We start from the raw sequence: 20,558 nt of genomic DNA on the forward strand, positions 1-20,558 counted from the left end.
ATATTCCATTATAATAATGTTCACCTCACTGGGCGCTGCGTCCATTTCTATTTTCTTCCGCTCTAGCTCTTCTAGTTGGCGCCTGGAAAACCATTCCGTGGATTTATATGATTCCTTGGAAAATTGAGCAAAAAAACGAAACTGACCATTGCGAAGGATATGAACTGGCAATCCAGTGCAGTTTAAACTAGGTATATTAGGCGTGAATGAAGCGCCCTGGTTAGTTAAATGGACACCCGCGATGAAGTAATGGATCAGGATAATTCCTTGCTGGCAGCGTCAGCGACTAAAGGAAGAAGAAGCTTTTCCAGACACTCACTCGGTCTTACTCTTCATAATCGCTCGACTCGGGGAAGTCATTAGGATAGGCGAAGCACTCATGCAAAAAATGCATAATTGAAGTGAACCTAGGCGCTGCTACTGAGAGGGATAGCAATTTGCATCTGAATAAAAAAATTGTTGCATATTTAAAATAAATGTTGCTCTGGTGAAAGCTGGAATATAAAACACGCAGCAGAATAGGAAGACACTTTGATAGAGCAGGAGTCTTGTGTTTGGATTAGGTACTGGTTTCATGAGCTAATCGGAGTCGCATGCTCAAACCTTGATTGAGAAAGATGATGGATGTCAATTAGATCAATGCATTAGTTCAACAACCACCATGTGAGTTAAGAATTAGTAGCGAGTCCTGATTAAAAAGAAAGTTTAATTCATTAGGAAACTCAACTTAGTTGTTTAAATAGTTTTTTAAATCTTTGCTCAATATATTTCAAACTGTTTCTAATGGAGGAAATAGCAAATATAATCTGGCCGGACTAGTTTAGTATAAATTGATTCAAATGATTCCAATCATTCATGAAATTAAACAGAGATAAAATTAATTCTCACATTTTCAAAAGAACTTTACAATCGCTTTGTTACATCATTGCTAATCAGTGCGGAAAGCTGCGAAAATATTCGTCATATTAACATGTTCTGTGGGTGAATTTAAATATTGACGCAATAGATGAATGAAAAAGCCTCCCAGATGCCCGTCAAAATACTATTGTTATCATATAGCTCTGTTCTTACAAAAAATAGATTACGTTCCAGAGTTACATTACTACATAGAAAATATAGTCTTTGTATTAATTTGCCCATCCTTTTGTGTTATTGTTTGCAGATGATCGGTAGTGTAGGCGGCCGACACATGTCGACCCGGCGACGTGGTTCGTCGCCGATGGTCCGGCTGGGAAACAACCTTAGCATGCAACTGGAACCACCCGAAGGCCTAATCACACCGCGCGTCAGTCCCCGCCGGCGCCGGGCCGTGACAACCAGTGACCACAAGAGCTGTGCTTTAATACAAACAAGACTGAAACTCGGAGACATCATGTGAGTACAATCGGAACTTTTAGTTTTACCCGTGCTACACTGTAACTGTAGTCATGATGCTGAGCTTTATAGCAAACTACGGTAGGCGGGAAAATTATGTTCAGTGGTTATAGGTAGCTGGTGAGCTTTCTGGAAAATCGATTATGGCAGAGAGCATTCGGTTGCTCAATGCAGTGGTATGGCAAAGCACGTGCTTTGAGCTATACGCGTTGGATTGCATCACAGTTTTATATTAATGATACTAGATTTATGTCTTGTTATGCTTTCATAGCAAAATAAAGCTACGAAATTATTACGCGAATGCAAGCTTTACAGAACGATGAAAATATTTTCTTAGGTAGGTTGGAGTAATAGATGTTTACATAAAGCGTGGTTACTATACCAGATAATGTCTGAAATGAAAGCTAGTTGAAATAAATAAATGAATAAAATAAATACATAAATGGTTGCTACTATGAATGAAAAAACAAGCGAAATTTATTGTAAGAAGGTCAAAGCAGTAAATACTATAGAAAAAAAAGACAAGAGAAAAAGCCTTATCGTGAAATTTTTATTACTAAAAGATTGTGAATTGACGAACAAGAACATTGCTTTGTAAACTTTTCTTAATATCATTGTTCCGATTTGTCTTTCGATTTTTCTTAACTGTGGAAAATTTTGTAGAAAGTTGCTTGCCAAAACCTTTTTTTACGATTCGGGCCAAATTATGCACAAACGTACGAAAATAAATTTAAAGATTAGCACAAAACTTACATCACTTTTTTCATCTTTTACTATAAGAACTGACGTAATATGTCAGCACATGTCGATGCAACTGTTGAAAGTTGTGGTATCGTCGCGCACTTTCTCAAATCAGGTTACTTACGGGACATCACATTAGATTAGGTTTAAGTGACAAAAATAATCTCCACCCTATTGGAACGGGGAAACACTTTTTTTCGTAACCGTGGAAAAAACCGAATGGTATAATTTTACTCTGAAAATATTGATGGATTTTCATCATTTAGCAGTTGAAGAACAATTCAATTGTCAAATATTTTTAACATAAAACTACATTTTAGTATTCTGTATTGGAGTGCTCTTTAGAAATACGAGAAATGATCATGTAACGAAAAGTGGTTATGTTTTGCACGCTTAGAGCACAGTCATTTTTCAATGGATTTTGGAGATATTCGCATCAATCGATCAGAAATTTTTCTATGCATTGAGTGGTACAGCAAATATAATAGTAATTTGTGAAATAGCTATTGAAAACATCGATGCCATTAAAAGCAGATGCTTATACATTCATCTTTGGATTAACTGTTGCAGATGTTTAAAGGCTCTCTTCAACAACTTGGTTTGAAGTGCAGGACTGATTATTAGCTGATGGGTTGAGCACTTTCTCAATAATTTCGTTTTCATTAGAACCTTCAATTCTCCATTAGAATCTTCAACTCCGCATCTTCTTTGTCAATTATTTCCTGTTGTCCGAATTTATTCGCAATACTCTTGAGTAAGACTTCCCTGTAGTACGGACGATAGTAAATCATCTTCATTGTTACCCAGAGTTTTTTCATATAGCATTTTCCAAGACATCTGAATGGCAGATTCAGATAAAGCTTCCCAGGCTTGTGCAATCCAGAACATCGCGTCCCTAATATTGACGTATTTTACATTATCATGATTTATTTGTAATGAGTCTTAATCTGGCTGTATTATATGCTGATTCATCGGTTGGGCTACAGCGGTTGTATTGGGGGACAATAATTTGCAATATATGGCTCCATTGCTCGTTCGTGGTTCCTCCGTACTGTAATGGTCCTAGCAGTTATCAAGAACCAGAATAGCTTTTACGGGATAATCTGATTGTTTAAAAAAAAAGTGGTTTCTAGTGGCACAATTTGATAAAAAAAATCATGCCTTAAATAATTCCCGCGTCTTCTAAGCATTTATTGATGATTTATAATAAACTGGCAACTATTTTTCAATGACCGGAAGCTTTAAAGATCCATCCGTGTTTCAACATGGCATGAAAGTTGAGCGCTCTTTGTTTGCTTCTATCTCTAGCGCACCAGCTAAATCTGTATCGAGGTACGTTGTCGAGGGCACCGCTTTATTTCAAATAAAACCCACTCTCTCCGGTGTTATAAATTTGACATGAACGCAAATTTCGTTCACGAATTTCCACAGAGAACTTTTGTACATATTTTTCGATAAAATTAATGCAACTGGAAATACAAATTTGTCCACGGGTTCTATTCTCAGTCACCTTGACTGCTCGATTGCGAGACTACTCGACTGAACTGATCGACTATACTACTCGATTCGACTGCTCAACTCCACCGCTCTATTGAACTCCTCGATGCAACTGTTCGACACGATTGCTCAATGCAACTGCTCGATTCGATTTGCTCAACTTAAACTGCTTAACGCGACTGCTTGACACGACTGTTTAATTCATCTGCTCGACTGGACTGTTGGATACAACTGCTCAACTGGACTGCTCGATTCACAGTTCGTTTCGTCTGTCCGACTCAATTACTCGACTGGACTGATGAACTCAAATGTTCGAGGTCACTGCTCGACTCGATTTGACTACTCCTCGATTCAAATGCTTCAATGCTCGACTTGACTGCTCGACTCGGCTGCTCAGATGAACTGCTCTACTCGGCTGCTCTATTGCACTGTTCAACTCTGCTCGACACGACACGACTCGATACGAAAGCTCAACTTGAATTCTGCATTCCTCAAACAGTAATCAAGTTTATATTCTGATAATATATCTACATAGGGTAAGGAACGAGTTAAGCAGTGTTACCTATTTTAATCAGTTGAACATAAATGATCCGAAAATGCACTTTTTTATTCATATTTTCAAAATCTTTTGATAGGATCATCTTCACAAATCACTTAACCATACATTTGATTCACACAAACACAATTTACTGGGTTTCCGACAAGAAATATGATGAATTAAAAATTGTTGTCCAAAAACGTACATTTTTCAGCTGCTCTTCAGCAATCGCCACCTCGCTACTAACGAATTTATCAAATTTTCAGCACTGATTACAACCACTCTGAAAGTCAAGCACTCAATTGTCACATACCATATTATTCAGTCTCTTTTTTTCTATTATCTAAGGCTTTGTCACTAGCCAAAAGTTTTATTATTTTCTAACAAAACTGAAAACAAATTCTGAATTGACGGAATCTGTTTACCACTAGCAGCAGCTGCAGCACAACTGATGAACTATCGTGTTGCTAAGACACTGTTTCTGTTCTGGAAATAAGAATTTTAAGTTTGAAATTAACTGAAACCTCCTATGGTGAAAACGTGGTTCAATACTTTCAAGAGAAATGTATGTTCATAATTAATTTTTCTTTATTAAAAACAACACAAAAGACAGCTTTTTCAATAATTTTCGAAGATTTTCTCAGTGATTTAATAAAGCAACGATGTGTTTCAATGTTATTTGCTTTGACAACACTGTTCAGTCGGATCGTTTGTACTGCTATGTTTACCTCTTTTGTTCTCCCACCATCCTTATGAACAGCGAGTGAGACGTCAAACTCGCAGTTTCCCATAAGAACACCAGAGAATAAAAGAGACGACGAATACCGTTTGCCGAACGGTGCGGTGAGTGTATGCCCCGATAAACAATTTAGACAGATGGCATTTTACGCATCTATGCCGATACGCTATGCCGATTACGCATCAGATGCCGATTAGAAGGTCGCGGATAGGAACGCAAACTTACTGAATAGGGGGAAAAGTTCGAGGGATTTTTTAAAGGGACGTAAAAAAATTCAGATTTCAGGATTGCTTAAAAAAGCACCTTGCGGGTGAAAATGGGTTCGGTCTGTTCAAAATTAGTTCCGCCGCTCCAACTTTTAAAGCGAAAAATCAAAAGTTTAGCTCGACAATAGTGTCTTTCAATGGTAACAGCTTGAAGAACTAGAGATAGCAAGAAGATTGGTATGCTGATATCCCCCACTTAGTCAACCCATCGCTTGTAATAAGGTAAAACAATCAGTGACCCGCTTAGACTGCTTAAAACTAGTTCTTTACCCTATATAGAAAAATTAACGCAGCCCTAACTCCTGAACGCCTTGACGGTTCTTCATCAACCTTGGCATACATGTACTTTGACATACAGTAGGATTTCGAATTTGGCAACAAATGCGTGTCGCCTATGTTGCCAAAATCGAAACCGTGCCAAAATCGAGACCCTTTTTCGATATGAAAAAATTTAACGTAAATGCTCAAGAAATTGACTCAATATCATTAATTAACAATTGCAACCATTTTATGTTTAAAAAGTCCGTTAAGAGCTATCCGTCCGGTGCAAATAAGTTATTGACACCCTGCGGTAAGACGTAGTCCTACGGCAATAAAAATATTATTGTTCGAAACCACATAACTTTTTTTCATGAACATACTGAAGGCATCATTTTTTCGTCATTTAAAGCATGTATGCAGAAACTGAATGATATTTAAGCATATATTTGGAAGTGAAATACCTTGTGTTGCCAAAAACGAATACTTTTGTTGCCAAAATCGAGGCATGCCAAAATCGAACCATGCTAAAATCGAACCATGCCAAATTCGAAATCCAACTGTAATATAATCAGCCGAGGATGAACGAACGGTTCACAAACCATCGAACCGTTAACTTGATGAACAAACGAACCGTGAACCGGGTTCGTGATAGCAATTGAACGGTTCAGAGCCGCTCACACAAAAGTCGTTTTTCCCACCTTTAAAATCAGCACAGGGAGAGAGGGTTGACTAAAGGGAGTCGAAAAGGAAAAAAGTTTTTCATTCATAATAATGTGTTTCAGAGAGACAACAAATCTGCAAGTGGCTGTTTGACAACTTTTTCTTATGCAAACTGAAAAACAGATATAAATAGCTATAAGTTTTTGTTAAAAAAAACTTTATATATCTTCAGAAAAAATTTCATCAATTTCTGAGATGGCGTTTTTTTGGGAAATCTATTTTTAATTTTTAAAATCCTTTTTTTTTCAGTGTAGAAATTCATTTTTATTTTTTCAGTATTTTTTTATGAAAATTCATAAAATTTCCTAAAAGTCGAAGCGGCGTGAAATCCGTATATTAGTTGATAAAGATAACTTAAATCAATCTGTCATAATGAAAGATAATTTTAACTATTTTCGAAGAAATTGATGAATGCGAATCAATGTTGTAAACGATAAAGCAGGTTAATTCTTTATTACTTTTTATTTAACCAAAAGTTGTGCGTCCAATAATTGGTCGGTGTTAAATCAGACCGGACCAAGCTGCAAAATTTAAAAAAATGAGAAAATAACAGCAAACGATCAAGAATTTTCTAAGCTATATTTTACTATGTTTAGAGAAAGTTTCGTAAGCAAGTTAACAAATAGCTTTCGTTGCCTGCAGAATGCAGTGGTATAATTATACATCAATTGATACGAATGATATGTACAATTGGTTGATATAAATGATATGCGTATTAGGAATAAAAGTGATTTTTCAAGCCATTGGTTAATAAATAAGTGAACTGTTAAACATTTTTGAAATATCGCGTATTGTGTAATTGTATCTTCGTTCGCAGTTCTGCGTCAACCCGCGTTCGTGTCCCTAGCATAGACCTTCACACATTTTTAACTCGATGGATTTATGAACTTTTAAAAGCAGTACAAAATCTTTCATTATTTCGTGACGCTTGCCTGAAATGAAATTTGAAATGACACCCTGTGGTAAGACACGTCGTCAGTATGAGATTAGATTAGATTAGAACGACACCCTGTGGTAAGACATAATTCTATGTCAAAATCCACAGTACTTTGTACTTTGTTCAACGGTTTACGGTATCTATACCTATAAAAATGCATTTCTGTCGGTCTGTCTGTATGTTCCTTGTAGCATCGAAAACTACTGAACCGATCGGCGTGAAAATTTGCATATAGGGGTTTTTGGGGCCGGGGAAGGTTCTTATGAAGGTTGGAGACCCCTCCCCCCACTAAGAGGGGGTGCTCTCATACAAATGAAACATAAATTTCTGCATAACTAGAGAACTAATCAAGAATGGAACCAAATTTCGTATGTGGGTGTTGTTGGAGGCAATAAATTGAAACCCCTCCCCTCTTTAGGAGGGGAATTATGACCCCTACCCCCTTTAAGAAGGGGGGCTCGCACACAACTGAATTACAAATTTCCTCATAACTCGAGAACTAATCAAGCAAGTGGAACTACATTTGGCATGTGGGGGTGGGGGGTAGGACTAAGTCTTTATTTACTATACTGAAACTGGGTAGCAATTTGTGAAAACGAAAATAGAAGTGTAACGTTTGAATGGAAGATTTCAAATGCTAATAACTACTAAAGTACTGTACGAAATTTTATGGGGGGCTAGAGACCAATTTTAAGGACGGTGTAAGAGGGGGGGCTCCTATACAAATGAAAGACAAATTTCCTCAAAACTCGTGAACTAATCAAGCAAATTGAACCAAATTCAGCATGTGGAGGTTTCCTAAGCAAGGATTTTTTTCTATACTGCACTAAGATCCTTTCCCTTTCTAAGAGGGGGGCTCCCATGCAAATGAAACACAAATTTCCTCATAACTTGAGAACTGATCAAGCAAATGGAACTAAATTTGGCATGGAGAGGGGGTTTTGTAGGCATGAATTTATTTTATGATGGTTTGAGGATGAGGACTCTCATACAAATAAAACAGAAATTTTTGTGTATGAGCCATATTTTCTGCTATGTAACAAGAGGTAAGCTGTGAAAGTAAACTAGTAAAATCTTCTCGAAGCAAAAGACTGTGAATCGACGTCGCTAACTTACGTGCCTGTTGCCATTCATGTCAAAAGAGAAGGACATTCGAATAACACGTCATATTTGCGATGAACGTGCTTTGGCTTTAATGTTTTTTTGTAACCAATGCCCCTTTTAATGGCCACAAGCAAGTTAAAGTAAGGTTATTGAAACATGTCAAACTACGCATAATCATATTCAATACAATAATATGTGGGCTGGTCATTTGGTAATGAACCTTTCAAAGGTTTCAACCTTCATGATACACACAAGTGATTTTTAAAAGAAAAGTCTATGTCTCGATGGTTGCAGGCTTTGTACTTATGAACCCCACGTCCACGTATTTTCAAAGCGACCATTGCATTCAATAAAGAATTGAATTTGAATATTTCGCTCTTCTCTTTTAAAAATTCAGTTAAACAATGGCACTAACAGATTCTTATAAACATACACATGCCAGAAATGCAGTTTACATTAGTCCTTAATCTAATAATCCGATATAGTCCTACGTCACCCTGTCATACAACCCTAAGGGCTGTATACCTTGTAGTTTTTTTATGAGTTAGGACCCCTCCCCTATTTTGGAGGGGGGAGGGGGCTCCCATACAAATGAAATACAAATTTCCTCATATCTCGAGAACTAATAAAGCAAATTGAAACAAATTTGGTATGTAGGGGATTTCGGGGGCATGATTTTATGTTATGATGGTTTGAGACCCCTCACCCCTGTGGTAGTGAGACAAGTACTGTCATATAAATAAAATAAAAATTTTTTCGTAACTCAAAAACTAATCGAAATCGAGAAATTTTTTAATCTTCCATAAAGCCGCAAGAATATTTAGCAAATCGTAACATTAAAATCATTATCATTAAAGTATATCATTAAAATCGGTTAAAAGGGTGTGACGGTCGCGTACTTTCTGTAGCGGTTTACTTACAGGACATCAAGCTGGTTGAGGTTCAATGATTAAGCGATAAAATCAATGGGAGGTACAGGAAGATTTTACAGTTCAACAAAAAGTTTTACTTTCAGGACGTCAACTTGATCTAGGTTAAAATTAGTTTGAATGGGCAACTTTGTCACTTTTCTAAAATCGAGGTAGTCGATTTCTAGATAGTTGCGAGTCGGTGAACTCGTCGCGATGTGTTGCACCTAGAACATTTATTGGCCGAACTATATTTTTTACAGTACTAAAGTCAGAGAAAGCTGCTTTAGAAAATTTGATTAAATCCTCTATACCCGATTGCTGAACGGTTTTGTTCGGCAGTCCAAATACACATTCTAGTTTCCATATCACATCCGTTCTGTACCGGTAGAGTTGTTAAAGTAATTGATACTAATTTATTGATGTTTAATATGCATATTTCGCATTTCGTGTCTTTTCATTTCTGGTATAGCACCACTACAACTAGTGTGTTTGCTGCATATATTACAAAATGCATAACCGTCTCCTTTCCTACTAGGTTTTAACCATTGATATTGGGTATGTTAAAACGTAGGTCCTTTTCTTATGTATTCTAAATATAGAGCTACGTTTTGGTTTGCTATATTCGGATACACTTTGAAAGTACGACAAATGAACATGAAACGAAGAGTGGTCATGTATTTCACGCTTGTAACTTACTCATTTTCCAATTCATTTTCGAGATATTTGCAACAATCGATCAGAAAATTTTATATGCATGGATTGATATATTGAATATAAGATTTTAGGATTTAACGTAGTGGAAGTTGATGTCCTCGAAGTAAGCAGTTTTGTAACAGTGTAAACTATCTCTTCATTTCGATTGGTTTTATGTTTATCATTCGAACATTGAACCTAGACGAACTCAATGTCTTGAAAATAAATCGTTAAAGAAAAAAGCACAACCATCCTTTCCCTTCAGTCGATTATATCGATATATTACAAGAATTTACTGGAAACTGAAGTCTGGTATGGAAACGAGGTAAAAGGAATATTCGAATTTGTGTCGTGATGCAGAAATTGAAGAACTGAGTACAGAGCGAAGAACTGTGCTCAAAGATCAATTACGGAATATTGACATAAGGTGCTAAAGTTTTTCACTCACGCTTGATTTTTGTCTTGAAACTGCGATAGCACCACCGATTATCAAAGGATGTATGATTGTGACTTGGCGTTGCTTTTGTTATTGAGTTTATTAAAGAGTGGTTTAACCGACGGGTCTTGTGACTTGGTGGTTTGACTCTTTTTGTAGTGCCCTCTTGGTGTTTTGTGGAATACATTTTATTCCATTGAATAAATTTCGAGTTTAAGTCAATGGTCAAGTTCATTGTTCAAGTTTTCCAGTGCTAAGCGACAAATAGTTATTAACATTTCTTAATTAGCTCACTGAACTTTCAAATTATTGGAGGAATTTCTTCCCTTAGTACCCTCTTTGCAAGGTACATATATTTTACAACCGTCACACAAGCAATATTTCTGCGGCATGAAGTAGCTAACAAAAGTACCACCTGGCGCCAAGATTAGCCGGACACCTGTTTGGCGTTTGATTGGCTCTGGGGCACGCGTTGCACACTCGCACATGTGCATCGCCTGTGTCGGCTGACTCGGTGCTCTATTGACACCGTTTACTGTCGTCGCAGTCCCACGTGAAATCGCGCTTTGCAAAACATTCCAGCCACCCGCACCCGCACACCGGGCTGCACCCGACCGAATGTTTATTTCCATTCCCTTTCGCCGCCTCCAGGCAAAAACCGCGTCGTTTTCTTTTGAAAGTCCAAACTGTTTACGTTTCGCTGGCTCCAATACCAACGAACGAAGCGGGAGCTTCCCACAACTACGGCGATGCAAAACCACCCACACACGGATGCCAGACAAACGGTTCATTCTCCCCTTAAGTTCCCCTCCGATCGGCAGACGGGTGGTCTGTCTGGATAGGCTTTTCCTATTCATACACAGCATGTGTCTGGCGAAGACCCACGTTAGGAAGAAAATTTCCATTCAGGCCTCATTCATTCGTTTTCGAACTTTGCTCCAGTTCATACACGCTAAGACGGGCTCTTAGGACGTGTCCATTTTCGGGGTGTGTGAAGGAAAAATTGTGTCAGCAGAAAGAAAAATTTTTCTGCTGCTGGTTTTCTCGTTTATTAGCAAAATTTGGCTACGGAATGTAGAATTTCGGCGCGCAAAAGGTGATGTGATGTGTTTGGTGCTGAATTCGAAGCTAGATAATAGGTTAAAAATCGATGCAGCGTGGAATTAATTAAATTAGTTTTTTTTCGTGCTGGTTGCCATATTTTCCAGTGGGTGGAAGGATAGTGTGAGAAAATTTTGTTTTTCAACTGCGAGATATGTAACACAATTCGTGTTCAGTATGCATGTGGCACTGGGTTTGGGGAAAAGTTGAAGTGAAATTATTAGAAAATGTGTACGCGTCGAGAAAATTAGGTTTTATGCAAGCTGGGAAAATCATTAAGCTTCAAGATCAATGAGAAAATAAGCTGGAAAAAACTGTTTATCATAGTAGTGGTAGTGAGCTGATTTACAGAAGCGAAGCTCCAAGTGCTAGCAAGCATACACAAAGCAATCGCAGGAAGCCTGAGTATACGATTTCGTGGGGGTGGAAAGCTGTCAACGTGATATCCCGAAAAAGCTTTGCGGGTGTGTTTGTGATACGGTGAAAACGTTTCTAGCGCCTCTGACGGCACTTTTTGGCGGATTTGCTGCTGTATAGTGTCAGCCACCGAAGAATATTGTTCTGTTAAATTTCGCGTTCGAAAATCGCGAACTACTTAACAGCTGCCAAGCTGTGTCTAGCAGTATCAGACGGTTTTTACTCGTCGGAAGGTAGTGGAATTGTTCATTGAGATCGTGCGGAAAAACGCTGCCGGACAAATGAGTCCATTCGGCATCGTGTAACCAATATGGCCGAGTGGTCGTCTCCTAATAGAACACATTTGGATAATCTGACGGTGCGTATATTCTTGGTCTTGGTGTATGGCTACTAGCCAATTAAATGATGATATTAATAAATGTAGTAGCGTCGAACTATGAGCATCATTTGACAATGAATATTAGCTCAGCGAAATGCGAAAAAAGAGATTTCCATTAATATTATATGCAACGCAAAAAAGTGACATGTATTTTTCTATATTTTTACATGATAGAGGATTAATAAAATAAAAGGACAGAATGTCATCGCCTTATAAACATAAAGATGCGCTACATCGCTATTAAACAATATAGAAAGCAAATACTAGAAAAGTCGATTGGCTAATGTTAGTGCTACACCTTTTATGTCGGTATGAAAACATTGAATAACTTTAAGAAAAAACAACCGATTTCTATTAGTAATTCATTTTAATTTTCTTGGTTTAGTGTTTAAAAACAATATCAATTAAGTGACCACCTTTACAAGAAATTACAAATTGACTCCTTTTTTTCCGCGTTTTCCATTACCTTTTTGAACATCTCGGGTGTTATAGCGTCGATTTCCGTACGAATATTTGCCTTGAGCTCGTCAATAGTTTGTGGCTGGTTGACGTAAACCTTGCTTTTCAGATAAACCCACAAAAAAGCCCGGGGGAATAAATCAGGTGATCTGGGTGGCCAGACAATATCGCCTCTTTTTGACACCAGACCCGGAAATTTTCGTTGCAAAAATTGAATTGTTGAATTCGCAGTGCGGCATGGTGCACCATCCTGTTGAAACTAATAACCTTCTAGACCTTTTTCGCACATTCGTGGGCAGACGTAATGAGCCAACATCCACCGCTATCGATTTCCATCGATAGTTTCATTTTCTTTGAAAAAAGATGGACCAATGATGGTTTTGGCGCAAATCCCGGCCCACACGTTCTTTCAGTGTGAAGCGATACATGGCGAAAATTGTACTGAAATGGCGTTTCTAAAACATATCTAATGAAAGAAATCGGTTGGTAAATGTGAAAGTTATACAGCGTTTAAATACCGACATAAAAGGTGGAGTACCCTGTATAATTTAGTATAAGCGAGGATAGCGGTAGCCCTAGTAACAATATTAGTTTTTTTATAATCTCTATACTGTTGCTATGACCGTATTCTTGAATCTTCTGTTTAATCTCGTAAACATACTTAGAACCAAAAAGATCCACACTACAGGAGAGAGTAAAAACCAAATTTTAAGATAACTCATGTGCATCTCTATTTTGCTTTTTATTTTTAATCACCGTAACAATTTTTGATAGTATGTTTTGTTGATGTTTCTCGGTAAAATAGAACTCTTTTTTTTCTCGATGCGCGTAACGTTTTTACTAAGCTTCATCTATCATCAGACGCCTGGAAAATTTTATTCTTTGATCAACTAATTTGTATAAAAACAAAAAACATTTTTCAAATCACATATTACAAATTACAAACGGTGCTCCCAACCTCACTTGCTGAGTGTCTACTCTGTGTAGCCACGTACTTATTATTTTGAAACTAAGAATTGTTGTAATTAACTTTATTACGTAATTATTAGTAGAAAAATTAATCAGAATAATTCAAAATCCAAAATTTCTCCAGGTATGACAATCGGTTAAAGCAGTGAATACAAATGAACATGTCATTATGACTGTGTTCTGATTCCGGTTCCTGTTCTCTCGTTACCAGCGTGCCTTTCGGTAAAATACGATGCTAGCGTATTGATCGTAACGCCTGCCGTAGCTGTTCCAAATTAGCAACTTTACCAGTATCAGCAACGTCTAGAAATGCTATTTTAGCTACTGGCCTGCTTATAACTCCCAGAGCAGTTTTAATCTCGGCTTGCTTGATGCGCTCATCCTTTCCAGGTATCACCTTCGGTTTTCTTGCTCATATCCATCCGTTTCGTACTCCTTCGTCCAGGATCAATACAACATCACCTTTTTGTACGCACTTCAGCAAATCGTTGGTGGCTGTTCAGATTGTTTCATTCCACTAAAACTGAGCAGAATAAAATCATTAGGCGTAAGAGTTTCATACTGTGATCACGAATCCACCCATCGACTCGGCTTCACAAAGGCTATCTGGAAAATTTCTTCAGAAGCGTTCGTAATTGCATTAGTGATCTCATTGCTGACCTAACAGACCTCATCTTTGTTTCCCACGCTCCGACCGTGTGCAAAGATGCTGGTGAAACGAATTTCCACTGCGTATTGGCATTTGTGAAAGTTGTTGCGAGCCCATTATTAATCGCCTTAATCTGATCTTCAAGCTCCCGTGCTTGTCGGGATAAAGTTGGTCCCGTTATCCGTGAAGATCTATAGAGGTGCTCCTCATCGATTTATTCGAGCTTCTAATGAACTTGTATGATTTCTTTGTCATTTACAACCTCTAGATGTATTGCTCTGATCGTTAGGCTTGTAAACAATGCCACCCAACGTTTGGTTTGCTTACGGCCTATTTTAATCATAAGTGGACCAAAGTAATCAATCCCGACGTGGGTGAACTGCCGCACACTTGAAGTTTCGCGTTTCTCACAGAGAGCTCTAAAAGTTTTCTTAAGGGACCACTCGGGTCTAATTAAATTAATGTTGCATCCGTGGTATGCAGCAGCTTTTCCAGTATAATACGGCTTATACAAATTTGAGAAAAAGTTTATGTCCTGATCTCTAAATACACTAAAGTCGCTTTTTACATGTTTTTTTACGCGAATTTCGGAATTTACGCGGTTTTGATTTACGCGGGACGTATTCTTCGCGTAAAAAGCGACTTAAGAGTTTTGTTGAAGGGGGGGAGGAGCGAGAAAAAAATAATTACTTCAAACCTTCAATAACTAAACAAAAGAGAAGAAATCAGCATTTATTTTTCCATATTATTAAAAATTTAATACAAAAATTTTGTACAGTACTAAAATTTTAGTTCAAACCGAACCAAACTTCAAAATTTGTCGACCCAAGCACATAAAGTAAGCATCCTAGTAGAGATGTACCAGTTTGATAACAGTGGGGTGTAGGGATGGGAACTATCATTAAAAATCGTTACTGATAACTATCAGTAGTCCCCAGTACGTTACTGATAACTATCAGCAAATATCAGTAATTTTACCCATCACGGCATTTAAGCAAAAAATATAGGAAATTGTAATTTTACAACTGCGTTACTCATTGTAAGTTTACATTGAATTTACCAAGCGTGCTTCTTGGTGTCTCGGGCAAGTGCAGACCAGATTTTGCAGTAATCTCGGAAGTACAACGTGCCCACGCGTCACATTTTTATTGATTTCAAAGCAGCGTACGATACAGTCGATCGAGACCAGCTATAACACATAATGAACGAAACCGGTTTACCGAATAAATTGACGCGACTGATCAGAGGTAATTGGAACGAGTGATGTGTTTCGCGTACACACTCGAGTTCCTTCGAGACGCGACGAGGGTTGAGACAAGGTGACGGCTTATCCAGCTTGCTGTTTAACATCGCTAACATCGCATCGCTTAACCTCCTAAGCTTTGCAGATGACTGATATCAAAGCCAGGAACCTTGCGATGGCGGAGGCAATCTACACCAGACTGAAAGTGCAGTCTAGAAGGATTAGGTTAAAAATAAATGCATCGATGACAAAATTCATGAAAAGAAGTGGTTTAAAGGAAACAAGCCCGTGCCTCCCACAGAGGTAATCGTTGACGGTGACGAACTATAAGTGGTAGATGAGTCCGTGTATTTGGGATCGCTGGTGAGCGCGGACAGCAACACTAGAAAGGATATCCAGCGGCGCAGTTTAATGGGGAATCGGGCCTACTTTGTCATTCGCTAAACGCTACGATACTGCATAGCCGCTGTCAATGAACAAAACCCTTATTTGTTCAGTAGTCCTTTATGGATTTGAAGCCGCGTTCGAGCTGACGATATTTGGCAAATACAAATATCAAATTGAAAGCGGAGAGTGACGGTGGCATGTGAATCACGAGCTACTTGCACTGCTTGGAGACATTCCCATCATACATCTGGCGAAAGTCGGTAGCTTACCGTGGGTCGGGCACGTCATACGGATGCCGGACGACAGAGTGACGAAAACCGTTCTCTTCAACAACCCCATCAGTACCAGGAACAGGGGCTCAATGTGCAAGATGGTTCGACCAAGTCGAAAGTGATTTGCGATTTCTGAGACGATTGGGAAATTGGCGATGCGTGTTCAAGATCGAGTTGAAAGGAGACGGCTGCTTGAAACATCACGAGCCACCCCGGCTCTAGGCTGCTGATGACAATGACGACATGTTGTGTCACACTCGTTTTTCCTAACGGTACGATATAATTGTATCAGTAAGCATCAATAACAGTGAAATCGTACTGATACTTAGTGATATTATTGCTTCATGAGAGCTGGTTTCCAGTTCCGCGGGCACCCAGTGCACGCCAGATCTCGCTCCACCTGGTCTTGCCACCTAGCTCGCTGTGCCCTTCTTCGTCTTGCTCCTACCGGATTCGATACGAAAACAGGTTTTGCAGGATAGTTGTCCGGCATCCTAGCAACATGTCCTGCCCAACGTATCCGTCCAGCTTTAACCACTTTCTGAATACTTGGTTCGCCGTTGAGACGTGCAAGCTCGTGGGTTATTCTTCTCTTCCATACACCGTTCTCTTGCACTCCGCCAAAGATGGTTCTTAGCACCCGCCGTTCGAATTGTTCGACCGCAAGTGTTTGTAACCATTACGACTTGAGACGAAACCCCAAAAAGTTCTGGTCGTTTGTAAACAAAAAACGCAAGGAGAGCGGTCTTCCAGCTAAAATGTTTCTTGGTGAGCAATCATCTAGCAGGCTCGAAGATACCTGCGGCTTATTTGCTCATCAATTTTCGAGTGTTTTCGGCGATTGTGATGTAACTACTGAAGATATCGAGGATGCTATTAAGCTCGTTCCAGAGAACCTCTGTCATATCAGGATTGTTAGTTTCTCCGAGAACGAAGTTATGAATGCTTTTAATAAGTTGAAATCGTCTGCAAATCCTGGGCCGGATGGTATTCCTGCTCTCATATTGAAAAAATGTGCAGTCCCTCTCATACATCCATTTTGCAAGATAATCAACCGATCTCTTCGCGAGGAAAAGTTTCCATCAATTTGGAAGTCGTCTTTTGTTTTCCCCGTATATAAAAAAGGAAATAAAAGCGATGTTTCAAACTACCGAGGTATCACTTCACTTTGTGCGGGATCTAAAGTATTTGAAATACTCATAAGTGATGCAGTACAGCGCAATGTTACTTGTTACATCTCAGCTGATCAGCATGGGTTCTGCCCTGGTCGTTCAATTAACACAAACCTGGTTGAATTTACTTCATTTTGTATCTAGCATATCGAGAATGGAGCCCAGGTGGACACAATCTACACCGATCTTAAAGCTGCGATCGATCGTGTCAACCATCGTCTGCTTTTAGCGAAATTGAAGCGCCTAGGAGCTTCTGATTCATTCGTGCTTTGGCTAACATCGTTTCTATCCAACCGCTTCCTATCAGTAAAATTGGGAGACTGCAAGTCCCAAGAGTTTCAGATTAAGTCAGGCGTGCCGCAAGGTAGTAATTTGGGACCGCTGTTATTTTCGCTTTTCTTCAACGACGTCTCCTTAGCACTGCCACCTGGTTGTCGGATGTATGCTGATGATTTAAAAATCTTTCGCGTCGTACGGTCGAAGGAGGACTGCTGGCGGCTTCAACAGTTAGCCGATTTGTTTTTTAAATGGTGCTCGTGCAACCGACTTACTATCAGTGTAGCAAAGTGCATAGCAATTTCGTTTAGCAGAAAAAAAATCGCCTCTAGACTACTGCTACACCATTAATTGCCAGCCTATTCAACGTGAAACAGTAGTGAAGGATCTTGGAGTTTTGTTGGACACCGAATTGACCTTCCAATGCCACTATAGCCACATCGTTGCAAAAGCAAACAAAAACTTAGGATTCATCATGAAAATTGGAAGGGATTTTCGTGACCCTTACTGTTTGAAATCTCTCTACTGCTCGCTAGTTCGGTCTATCCTTGAAACAGCAGCAGTAGTTTGGAGTCCATATTCGACATCGTGGTCTACAAGGATTGAAGCTGTTCAAAGAAGATTTATTAGATCAGCATTGCGGTTCCTTCCGTGGGCTAATCCGGTCGAGCTCCCACCATATGAAAGTCGCTGCAGATTATTAGGCATGGATTCCTTGGAGAAAAGAAGAAATTGTATGCGTGCAGTATTTATCGCAAAATTGCTCTATGGCGAAATAGACGCACCCAACATTTTGGCGCAAGTGAACATAAACGCCGCTTCGAGGTCTCTACGATCAAGCAGCTTTTTACGCCCAGCCTTCCATCGGACGTCCTATGGCCAAAATGAACCGATTCGAGCAATGTGTGTTATATTTAATAATGTTTATCATTTGTTTGATTTTTGTATAACTTGTGATTGTTTTAGAAATCGTGTGTATAGTTTTTACCAATTTTGACTGATGTTAAGTTTTAGTTTTGTTCATGTAGACCTTCGTGTCAGATGATGTAAATATACATAATAATAATAATAATTATTCATTGTAATTTTACATTATTATTTATCAGGTGGACTTCATGGGGGCTCGCGCAACTACCGACCAGATTTTTACCATCCGACAGATTTTTCAGAAATGTTGAGGGTACATCGTGTCCTCGGATCACTTCTTTATTGATTTCAAAGCAACATACGATACAGTCCATCGAGACCAGCTATGGCACATAATGCACGAAACCGGTTTTCCGGATAAACTGACGCGACTAACCAGAGCTACATTGGAACGAGTGATGTGTTTCGCACGTCTCGGGGACACACTGGAGTCCCTTCGAGACGCGGCGAGGGTTGGGACAAGGTGACAGCTTATCCAGTATGCTGTTCTACATCACTCTTGAGGCGGTGTTCCGACCAGCGAGTACCGAAACGAGAGGCATGATTCCCATCAAGGGTAGAAGTATATGAATCACGACATACTTTCACTGCTGGAGAATCCCAGAGACTCTCATCTCATCATATCTGACGAAAGTCGGTAAGCTACAGTGGGCCGAGCACGTCGTAAGGATGCCGGACGACAAAGCAACGACAACAGTTCTTTTCAACAACTTCACCGGCACTGGAAACACGAAGACTCAACATGCAAGATGACTTGAGCAAGTCGAAAGTGATTTATGACTTTTGAGACGACTGGGAAATATGCGACGAATGTCCCAAGATCGAGTTGAATAGAGACGACTGCTTGAAACAGCACGAGCCACCCCGGCTCTAGGCTGCTGACGACAACGACGACATACCTATTGTGTCACTCTCGTCTATCGTACGTAACTACCGATCATTAACTTTAATCCAACTAATTTTTCTAACGAGGTAGTAAGGTTTGTATGTTCGAGATTCGAACATACATACTTTACTGATACTTAGTGATATTATTGCTTACTGATAACTATCAGTAATTAATGATAGTTTTCCCATTCCTAGTCCTCATAACCTGTTGAATGAGTCTAAAATGATCCTTCAAACATGCAGAACCAGAATGCCTTGATGATAAATTCATTCAATGCGCAATATTGCTGTCTAAAAACAAGTATGCTTGAGTACTACTTACTTTACCAGTCGGGAGCCGAGATGGCTCTTGCCGTATCAAGAATTCCTCTCCATTGTACTGAGTCCTGGGCTACTCGTCGCCAATTCGTTGCGCGTCTCGACACACGCAAGTCGGCTTCAACCTGGTCGAGCTATCTAGCACGTTGGCCCCCTCGTCAGCCTTGTGCGGCGGCGTATACTCCTCGATCGAAGCGTCTTGCGGAGAATCCCAAATATACGAACTCATCAACCACTTCCAGTTCATCGTCGTTAATAGTCACTGTCCATGGGAGGCTAACGTTGCTTTCTCTGGAGCCTCTTCCTACCATATATTTATTTACCGACGCATTGATTTGTAATCCTATCCTCCTAGCCTCCGTTTTCAGCCTGGCGCAAACTGCCTCCGCCATCCCAAGGTCTTTGACTGCTCTGTCAATAAGTCTGACTGCTAAAGAGTCAATAAAAAGAGAAAGAAAGAAATTTACAAATATTTCATGGTTGGATAGTTTTCTCTATGTCGAATCTCTATGATTTGTGATTATTCATTTACATCTTTTCATTGCGAGGGAAACCTAACGCAAGCGGAAGAAATTCTGAATATTCTATTTTAAAACTGTTATTTGAGATACAAAATTCTGGATTAATCCATCAGTATGGACGATGTGGTCCAGTGAATGGTTAATCATTTTCATTGAAACTTGTGAAGGGATAAACATTAGTATTCTTCACAATCACTAAAGTAAGAAAGATGGAGCCTATACGTTACATGAAAGCCTATACGTAAATATCAAACAGATGTTTCATGAAATGTCAATATATATTTTTAGGTGTGAATTTCTATGATTTTAACAAGACTGAAATTTAAAACACGTTATAACCGCTACAGATGGAGAGTAGCATGC

General features: G+C 39.2%; 1 protein-coding gene across 1 annotated transcript in view; it reads left to right on the top strand.

Moving 5' to 3' along the window:
- Window positions 1–1,162: 1,162 nt before the first annotated feature.
- The window catches only part of LOC128743783 (voltage-dependent calcium channel type A subunit alpha-1), a 157,847-nt gene continuing 138,451 nt past the window's right edge, over window positions 1,163–20,558 (top strand). Inside the window, exon 1 of the mRNA XM_053840449.1 lies at window positions 1,163–1,374. Within this exon, the coding sequence (XP_053696424.1) occupies window positions 1,163–1,374 (212 nt within the window). The remainder of the gene's footprint in view (window positions 1,375–20,558) is intronic.

The sequence above is a fragment of the Sabethes cyaneus genome, chromosome 3, assembly GCF_943734655.1.
Source record: "Sabethes cyaneus chromosome 3, idSabCyanKW18_F2, whole genome shotgun sequence".
Taxonomy (NCBI): domain Eukaryota; kingdom Metazoa; phylum Arthropoda; class Insecta; order Diptera; family Culicidae; genus Sabethes; species Sabethes cyaneus.